Source organism: Mya arenaria, chromosome 9 (assembly GCF_026914265.1).
Source record: "Mya arenaria isolate MELC-2E11 chromosome 9, ASM2691426v1".
NCBI classification, from domain to species: Eukaryota; Metazoa; Mollusca; class Bivalvia; order Myida; family Myidae; genus Mya; species Mya arenaria.
In genome coordinates this window covers 17952890-17963918 of record NC_069130.1, presented here as the reverse complement: position 1 = coordinate 17963918, position 11029 = coordinate 17952890, and the positions used below count along the sequence as shown (strand labels likewise).

At 33.7% G+C, this 11029-nt stretch overlaps 1 protein-coding gene across 1 annotated transcript in view; it reads right to left on the bottom strand.

Moving 5' to 3' along the window:
- Positions 1-163: 163 nt before the first annotated feature.
- LOC128246856 (uncharacterized) overlaps positions 164-11029 on the bottom strand; it is a 34679-nt gene continuing 23813 nt past the window's right edge. Inside the window, exons 8-9 of the mRNA XM_052965350.1 lie at positions 9930-10094; positions 164-8848 (exon numbers count right to left, since the gene is read on the bottom strand). Of these exons, the coding sequence (XP_052821310.1) occupies positions 8419-8848; positions 9930-10094 (595 nt within the window). The 3' untranslated portion in view covers positions 164-8418. The remainder of the gene's footprint in view (positions 8849-9929; positions 10095-11029) is intronic.

The following is an 11029-nucleotide window of genomic DNA, read 5'->3' as shown; positions in this document are numbered from 1 at the left end:
ATCACTGCACTAACCGGACAACCAAAAGGGCTTTTTGAAGTAACGTAACTTTGTACAGATGTTGGCCATAGAGCAAAAACAACCCAAGGTTCTCTTTACTTAAGTATAATCTTAAGGACATTCAAAATACTTTAAGTATGATTCTCGCATGAACAACAAACACTTATTCTTTAAACATTTATTAGAAAATGTTGTAAATAATGCGAACAATTTTTAATATTGCCAAGTTAATACATTATACATTAAATAATAATACATTACTTCATTGTTACATCAAAGACAGAGAAAGAAATTATTTCTTTATTGCTACAAATAAATGGATTAATAAAGGATAAAATACATAATCTTGTTAACAGTAAAGGAGTAAGATTATTATTAAACAATATCTTGATACAGATCATGGATTAATTTAAGATAGAGGGTTCATAATCTCAATGAGCGTACAATACGATCAATGATCTTTGTAAATAATTAAGTCAATGTCACAAATTAAATCAAATGTTTCAATAAACTTTGTCTGAACTGACCAATTATTATTCCCGTAATGATATTATTACTACATATAAAAATTGTTTTGAAAAAGCTATCATATGATACGATTCGTAATAATATGGCCACAGTAGGGTCAATTAATTAACAAGTGTACCACAAAATATCGTTACGATTAAGAATTTCAATTATGTTTTTAGTGAGTATCACACATCAAATTAAAAGTTTGAACTTGTATAATGATATTAACTGTCCCAAGGCTGACCAATAAAGCTTGTTTAACTAAGTTTCGAAATAGATATTAGAACTATTCAAAAATATTAATTTAAAAAAGTGACTGTACGATAAGATCGCTAATAAGATGCCAATAGACCGTTAACATGTAACTAACCTCAAATTCTTCTCTAAAATTTGAAAATCTTAAAATTTTATATCTTAAAATTTTAGATAAATATAACAAAAAATCACAAGAGGAAAGACCAAGAGAACCGCGGAGGGAATCCCAACACTAGTCTGTTTTTGTTCAGTGGAAAACCTAGCGATAATTTATAATTATTAAAGCCAGAGTTATCGGCCTTGGCTTACATGCGGAAATCATCTCCGGCAACATGTGTGTCCAGTTTCTGGCAATATTTTTAAACTGTTTTTTAGATATGGCTTAAGTTAATGTTATTGCACGTCAGCAACAACACCAAGGCTATGACATTACCACAATAGCTCAAATGTTTATCGGAAAAAAAAGACAAGCTTAATATCTGATAAGAATAAATTGGAAGAAGAAAAAGATCACAAAAAGCATGCAAGTTTTGGCACGAGGATATGCGAGACCATTTCATGAGATTTGTGAAAGAATTTCTTATAATTTGATTGGTCAAAAGAGATGTTGCACCCTCTTTATTATGTATTTCTCTTGTAATTCTTAATGCAAAAGCCCTCAGCTGGTCAACAGCACTGAACATGAGAAATTTTCGAATATAATTATTCGCTATCCCTGTGATGGATGTGGTAAAGTGACATCAACCGTGACCAATCTTGCTTTAAGGCCAATTTCTTTTTAATTAGTTTGTTTTCGAAAAAGTGCCTTGATCAGATAGGTTAGGTAGGACAGGAACTGTTTTAGTGAAATCAAACTGTGTCAAATAATTATTTTCACACTTTCTTTGCTGTGCAATAATCTTCCAGAAATATACACCCAAAATGTGAAAACTTTCATTGGCATAAAATATTTATCAAAAGCTTAAACAAAATTAGGATTGGGGGCAAAAGGTTAGGGTAGGTCAGATAAAAAGAATGAACGCCTAATAAAATTCTGCTCACTTCAGAAACTTGCAAATCTCATGAAATGGTCTTCTTTATGATTTGCTCTAAATGAATATAAAATCTACTTACAACTTTCATACAAATGCTAAATGTTAGATTACATATTCTAAAATGCTTGAATACTTATGCCAGAGATCCTCTTATATACAATCTCGACTATTAAACATACATACATAATTATTTCTATGATATATTACTAACAAAAAGCAATGAAATTACACAACTATATTATTTACAAGAAATTCACATAGCTAAAGTAAGCAAGCAAGTGCATACGCACCAAGACTTTTGAAGTTCGAAAAGTGAAAACAAATTTGATAAAACTCTCATTGAAAATATATACCGTCAAGAAAAGGTAATGTGTACATGTATAATGCATCTGGGGGCCAATGTCATCAAGAATCTCAAGGGGGCAATTTTATACCTAGGAGAGATTTTCAACTGTTTAAAATCCTTTCAGTGTTGTTGTTTTTTCAGACCATATTGGGGGCTGAAATTTGGCCCCTGATAAAGGTTATATGTTTTTCCAACCTAGATTAAAAAAATCTCCCCACCCCCAAATAAAATAAAAGAGTTTTTTTAAGGAGAATTGACCTGTATTCATTTAATCATTTAGCAACTATAGTGATTTAGTGCCATTCATGAATATGTTGATATATTAAGGTTTGTTGAGTAAATGGTTTGACAACAAGTTGAACATTAAATGAATCATATAAGTATTTTTCAAAAGCCAAAATGAAGCTATTTTTCTACTATCATTTAAGGGCCCTGCCACCATTCCCTTAAAAGTGGAAAAACCCTGCCTTCCTAGGTATTGAATAGTTCCTTGAATTCTTGATGAAACTGTTCCCAGGTATACTTAATTTACTTATCATTATGAAATTACATAAAATACATGAATATATTTCTTTTATTCCAGAGTGATATTAGGCCAAACAAATAATTCTTTGTTTCTGATTTCAAAGCTAATCTAATCTATTTTTTAGTACCTTAACTATAGGGCTCTATAAAGTCAATACATTTAAGCATTTTTCTTATTCAAGAAACTATAAAAACAAAAGGTGTTCTCAAAAGGAAAATAAAAAATAAGTTCAGAATTTTTTTTCTCCGATGATAATAACAAAATTCGAGTCAGGTGGATTGTGTAATATAGGTTGTGAAAGAAGAAACAAAGTAAATGAATAGTTACATCTTAAAATATAATACATATTTGAAAGTCCTTTACTAATGTAATGTAATGAGATATTTGTTAGGGTGAATATTAAAAAGACAAAAAAAATGATAACAAAAATACAATTCATGGGTAAATCAAAAGATATGTACATTACTGCAAAAAAATTCCAAACATAGTAAAATTGACATTTTTTTCTTCAGTTTATGATATATTTTTTTCTGAATTTTAAAGCTATACTTTATATATTGTCATTTATAAATTTTATAATCGCCTTATTAGTATAAAGTACCGGCAGTCACTTAGTAGCTAAACTTGAATTAGATTTTCACATAAAACTTGTTACATAGATATATATAAATAATTAATTTTTTTTAATGGGTGAGTCATACAAGATTTTTTTTAAACCCTTTACTTTATCAGAGGGTAAAGAGTGTATTTAAATCATAAACATTAAAGATGCACGATTGAGGCTGATTAAAAAACAGCTTTACACATGCAGTAGGTTATAAATAGCAACAAGTTTAAAAGTGAAACTGAAAGTACAAAATTCTTAAAAACTATGTTACACTTATGCATTCTTGATTAAGTTGATATTTAGATGTATCTACATTAGGCCAACATCTGCTTGAATACACAGGTTAAAAAACACAATTCTTTTGTCTGGATTAAGATAAGGTTAGTTTTCATTATGATTGACAGTGGAACCTTAAAATTAGAAACACACATTGAAGAGGACCAATTACTTATATAATAATAAGCAAACAATTATTTCTCAGCAATTTTGCTATGAGCTTTTTACAGCCTAGACAGAGTTTCACAAAATAGCTTTAAGGTACTCGCTCACTTTAATGCTTTGAAAACACTAATTTTACCATTATTTTATACCATGATATTGAAACAGCAGAAAAAAATAGTTATTATCTAAAAAAAGTATTTTGGTTTAAGTGGGGTGCAAGCCCACGCCCATAGAGTCAAGAAAAAACTAGAAAAACAAGACCTTAACCACAAGCTCACCAGAATGTCAACAAAAGTAGTGGATTTTTTTACCTCTTAACAATACATTGATAACATCATGTGATAATGTAAATGAACCAATCACGCAACAACAAAGCTGTTATTAAGTGACCAATTGAGTTGTAAATGCTATTTAAAAATTGTGGTCTTCAAAGACGGTATTTAAGCAAATATCAACATTTGCTGATGGGTTCACGCTTTTGGTATCTTAGTTTAAACACTTCCAATGATTTGCCACACTTTATTTCGTCTTACAAAAAAGTGCATTTTACAAAAATATGAGCGAGTACATTTAAGTCATAGAACAAACTAAGCATGAACTCTTCTGCTACCTGATTGGTGTGTGATCATCACTGTACAAAAAGATTATAGGATAATGGATTGGAATCAGGAAAATCTTTTCTCATGCATTTCCTAAGTAGAAACCAGTACAGGTGTCCATTTTGAGCGACCATGAGAAAGTATCCCTGGTGGGGCTCGAACCCACAACCTCTTGGGTGAGAGACGGACACCTCAATCATTAGACCCCTCTCACCCAGGTGGGGCTCGAACCCACAACCTCTTGGGTGAGAGACAGACACTTTAATCCTTAGACCACTCTCACCCAGGTGGGGTTTGAACCCACAGCCTCTTGGGTGAGAGACGGACACCTAGATCATTAGACCCCTCTCACCCAGGTGGGTCTCGAACCCACAACCTCTCGAGTGGGAGACGGACACTTTAATCATTAGACTACTCTCACCAAGGTAGGGCTTGAACCCACAACCTCTCGAGTGAGAGACGGACACCTCAATAATTAGACCCCTCTCACCTACATCTTGAGCATAGACATGATATATTTCTTGAATCTGATCATTGGTATTTTAAGATTAATATTTTAACATGATCTAAAAAAACAATATTTTTTTCTTTATTCAGACTTAATATTTAGGTTTGTTTCCATTCTGAACACTGAAAACATTACCCGTGAGATGACGCTTAAAACTATAGTCAGGAACTCTTTGGTGTGTCTTAATATACATTATAATTCAAATTGAAACACACAAATTTGAAAGTGTTTGAAAATGTTTGGTAGGCAACTCATGGAATGAAAAGAATGGAAATTTACTTCCAGTAAAAAAATAAAATCATTGAAGGTCTAAGTAGATACGATTTTATACAAACTAATATTTTCTAACGCTTGAGATCACTTATAATGAAACATCTTAGAACTACATCTGGTAAAATAATTCATTTATAATCGAAAAATGACATTCAAAACAAACATTTCCAAGAAAATACAGAAATTAAAAAAATATAAATATTCTACCGGTAAGATGTGTTAAATATTCATTAATATTTCAAATCATATAACTTTGACAAGTAATACTTAGTCTAAATAAAAATGGAAGAAGTTAACAAAAATTTAAAAAATGCAACATTCGTCTTATTTTGCACACACAGAGGGTAGTCCAGAAAGTTCCGAGAAATTTTATCCCAAGAATAATGTTGTTGAATGTGTTTGTGTACTGGAACAATTTATGTTTAAAGCTGATCTCCATTGATGGTTAAAAATTGGTGCAAGTTACCTATCTCTTCAAAAAGAACTCTGGTATCCATGACAACACAAAAGCATTTGGGGGGTTTTCAGTTAATGTTCTGTAAACTTCCAGAACGACCCTCATACATATAACTGCGGGCATACACAACCAGCTAAGCAAATTGACTAAAAATAAAAATTATAATAAGCATTTTACTAGCAATTTCTTGTGGTTGATTGCAAACAAATAAAGTTTTGCTAGCTCGATTGTTACACAATTTTTAAGACTTAATTCATTCAGGTGTTGATATTAACAAGAGCGCTGTAGAGAGAACACAAACGTTTGTCTGTTCTTGATTTTCCATTTGAATAAGGGGCTCAACCAATCATATTGTGCACAATACCATACATATGCATACATGCTATATACCCCAGCGGGGGGGATAATCTGCTGGAATTCCGACCCAGCCCCTGGTCCCCCGCTGGGGGATCCATATCCCCTGGAATTAAAAAATAATATTGTAATTAGGGTTTGTGTGTGTTTCTGTATTCATTCTTATATCATGAATGTAGAGCCTCTCAGAAATATGGCATGTATGCATTATAAGTAATGCCACTGACAACATGTGTACCTGCCATCTTCAATTTGAACATCTTGAACGATTTTTGGGTTATGGGAAAAGTTAATATTTTGCATGACAACGACGCCTGGCAGCGACACCCAGGTTTTATATATATCACAATAGGCAGACATTTTTTCTTCAAAATATCAGGATAGGCAAATATATATTATTTCTACTCTGATAACATAGACAATTTAGTTTGAACTCAAATCCAAAAAACAACAACCTGACTAGATCCGAAAACTTTTCACTTCAAAAGCTGTCATTATAAATTGAATCAATAAAAATATTGTGATTAATATTACAAACAACTCTCAATTAACAAACAAATATAAGAAAATTTGAAAACACCTGACAAGTATTCCTTAAAATTATAATTCCCTGTATGTTTTAACTTAAATCATATAATTATAAATATAAACATTTTATACTTCACATACATAACAAATACACATTAATAAAGCCTTCTTTATGTACCTTGTATAAAGTAACAAGAAAAAACATTAACAGATAAAACTCACAAATACGAGGCTTATTTAAAAAACATGGAGCTTAACTCATAAATAAGGGGCTTAATTAATGCATATGGGAGTTAACTCACAAATAGGGGGCTTATCTCACAAATAAGAGGCTAAACTCACAAATAGGGGGCTTATCTCACAAATAAGAGGCTAAACTCACAAATAGGGGCCTTATCTCACAAATAAGAGGCTAAACTCACAAATAGGGGCCTTATCTCACAAATAAGAGGCTAAACTCACAAATAAGGGCCTTATCTCACAAATAAGAGGCTAAACTCACAAATAGGGGCCTTATCTCACAAATAAGAGGCTAAACTCACAAATAAGGGCCTTATCTCACAAATAAGAGGCTAAACTCACAAATAAGGGGCTTATCTCACAAATAAGAGGCTAAACTCACAAATAGGGGCCTTATCTCACAAATAAGAGGCTAAACTCACAAATAGGGGCCTTATCTCACAAATAAGAGGCTAAACTCACAAATAAGGGGCTTATCTCACAAATAAGAGGCTAAACTCACAAATAGGGGCCTTATCTCACAAATAAGAGGCTAAACTCACAAATAAGGGCCTTATCTCACAAATAAGAGGCTAAACTCACAAATAAGGGCCTTATCTCACAAATAAGAGGCTAAACTCACAAATAGGGGCCTTATCTCACAAATAAGAGGCTAAACTCACAAATAGGGGCCTTATCTCACAAATAAGAGGCTAAACTCACAAATAGGGGCCTTATCTCACAAATAAGAGGCTAAACTCACAAATAGGGGGCTTATCTCACAAATAAGAGGCTAAACTCACAAATAAGGGGCTTATCTCACAAATAAGGGGTAAACTCACAAATAGGGGACTTAACTCACCAAAAAGGGGCTTAACTCACAAATAAGAGGCTTATTTCACTAAAAAGGGGGCTAAACTTGCCAAATAATTTATTTATAGGTGAAGCTTAAGGTTCAAGTTTTGACATGAATCCACTGCAAAAATGGAAGCTAATAAAAGGCTATAACAAATACCTTGATTTTTTCTGCTTAAAATGACATATCAACCAATTAAATTACAATAGAGTTTTTACAGAAATTACTCAAATTAAACATTTAACCCTGATAAGCAACTATTCTTAGAAAGTGAATTTTAGTTTTAATACTGAGTATAGATTCTGATTAAACAAAGTATGTTCAATGACAACCTGGTATTTGTATAAAAAAAATTGTAAAAGTTTACAAAATACAGTTGAATATTTTCTGAAGAATTAAAGCATATATTAGGTAAGTAAAATATAATATAATTATGATACAAATGTCATTGAATAATTAATGTATAGATGTTTTACAAATGGTACAAAAAAGTTTAAACAACATATTACAAATTATGATTACAAATCTATAAATTCAAATTTCTATGAAAATGATGGCACCTTATATTACAACAAGCCAAGCCAAGTCAAAACGTTGGCACATATTCTTTCATTTCATATAAACCCAAAAATAGTTTGTCAGCATTATATATGAGCCTTTCACCACGGACAACAATACATTTTGATCACACAAAAACTCAGAAATGGTGTTCTGTAATATTAATTTTTGCAGCATTCCATTTTTCTTTTACATTGCAACTCAATGAGCGCTTCAAAGCTAACAACATAAATTGCAAATTCTACTTAGCTCCAGCCACATATAGGGTCAACTTTTACCTTTCTGAGAAAAAACTAAACCCATGTTTTTTACAGAAACACCATGGCAACACGTTCCAAGCATTAATGTTATTTATGGTAGCCATAGAGATTGTTGGAGTAAGCCTGGGAAACATCAGTATCTTTCTTCAGAAATTCTGGAGAAAAGGGCGTACCCCCAAAGTGCCTGCAAGGAACAGGGGGTGGCACACCTGTCATTTCTGCAGCTGCCCCCTCAAATTCACTAAACTCCTCGTCGTCCTGTTCCGCTCCAATGACTCCGCCCTCTGGCTCATCATTTGACCTTGACCTAGATTCTGCACTTGGCTCCTCCTCATCACCGTCCTTCTCTGACCAACTGTCTTTGACTGTGTCATAGATGTTTTGATTGACACAATTTACTGTAAATGACTCCGCCTCCTTGTCTATGTCTTGACAAGTGGGAAGGTCTACAAATTTAGCTCCCTTGACATTGGATAATCCACAAGGACCATTTCCAAGGTCAGCTATGTCCACATACCTGAAAATACAACATTTTCCAATGAAATCAAAAAATATTTAACTTAACAAGAAGCCTGTTCACAGCACTCGTCCTGACCTTTTCAAACAAACGGTCAACATTATAATAATGTTCTGACAATTGCATGGAAAATAAGCTATTTGACATTGTGTAATGACAAGCAATTATTAGTCTGTTCTGTGATTAAATATGGCAGCTTTTCTTTAAACCACTACGGACATTGAGACCAAGTGCTAAGCAAGTGAGGTGTTCTTTTACTTGAAATACCAGTTCAACAGTATCTGTTTCATTGTCAGTGTGGAGGTCATCTTTCCTATGTGAGGCCAAGATGATATTTGTGTTCTTGACCTTAAGAGATCAGATATTCATACTGACTCAGAGCCTAAAAATTAAATTTTTCAACAAGGCATACTTAGGATCTGTCATGGTCATCATGCCTTTATTTGGCCAAGATCTTATTCGTGTCCCTGACCTTGCGAGGTCAGATATAAAATAAAGCAGCATTGCCACCTGTATAAAAAAATCAGCAACACCTGTGGTTTGTATTAATATCAAGGTCATTGTGCCTCTGTGTGACCAAGATGATTAACGTATCTGGACCTTAAGATGTCAGATATTCATAAAGACTGATACACAACTGCCACCACTATAAAATTCTTCAACAAAGATACCTGATCTCTGTTTCAATGGATAATATGGAGTTGTCTAACCTCATTATGTGATGGGCGTGAACAATTGTGTGAAGTATTTAGTCAATTGAATAAAGGGTATTGGACTTATAAGTGAAAATCCCAACTTGCCCTAAAACTTTAACCGGACGCCGACGCCGAAGCTGGGGCATGTTGTATAGCCCTCCTTATTCTTCGAAATAGTCGAGCTAAAAACCATATTCTAAATATGAATACTTCACATTTTTACACAATATTACCTGTGCTCTGACTCAGTGTCAGTGTCAAGGTCATCATTCCTGTGTGTGGCCAAGATGATATTTGTGTCCTTGACCCTTGAAACTCAGACAGTGAGGTAGGCTTATAAAACACTACTCTGAATATGAATACCTCAAATTTTTACACAATATTACCTGTGCTCTGACTCAGTGTCAGTGTCAAGGTCATCATTCCTGTGTGTGGCCAAGATTATATTTGTGTCCTTGACCCTTGAGCCATGCAGAGGAGATGTAAGGGCAGGCTCATACAGCACATTGTTGAAACCAACAACCATGCTTTCTTCATACTTGTTTCTTCGCCTGTAAATTAACAAGGCAACAATGAATAGATGGAACTTCAATAAATACAGACAGAAAAATTGATCATCCAGTAAAGGCTTCTGTACACTCATAAACATTCTAAAATAGTGTGTGTACAAAGCAACAAAATGCCATGGCTGGATGTTCTTTTTTGTGTGTGTGAATTCATATTCCACAAAAGTACACAAAAAAATATTTATATCTTACAACAGTATATCAAAACATTTGACAGGAATGACCTGGATATTCTACCATTATTTAACAAAACCAAAAAAACAACTTTGACAGAGATAGATTCTATTTTTCATGGTAAAGGTCAGGAGATCTTTATGATATAGTTTTCCACCTCGCACAAAGACATCAGAGGTTTGGGACTCACTGAAGGCACGTTATTCGGACCCTGTATGTATGTATGTATTGTATGTATTGTACGTATGTACGTATGTACGTATGTACGTATGTACGTATGCATGCATGCATGTATGTATGTATATCTTTCGACATTGCGGTCAAGGATAACCCATAAAAGTGCAAGCACTTATTTCCAACTGGATCCTTTGTTTTTGCTGAAGGGAAATGTTTAGCACATGGAAGAGATAGTGGTGGGATACAAGGAAGACCGGGTGTGTTACCCTAGCTCTTCTTCGAAGATACTCCTTGGTTCTTTTATGTGCTCGGTGTAAATACACAGGATACAACTTTCTTGGGTTGAACCAGTACTGAGTCCACCACTTTTCCAAGCACTACCTTTTAAATGCCGAGCGCCAGGCAAGGGAGCTACTTGTACTTGTACAGCCAGGGATCGAACCCACAACCTACTGTCTCAGCGTCAGACGCCTAAACCACTTGGCCATGGAGACGTATTCAAGCCAAAGTAATGGGCCTTACTAATCAATTGTGTCATGTCTCTGCCAACAGGTGTATTAAGTTTCCTG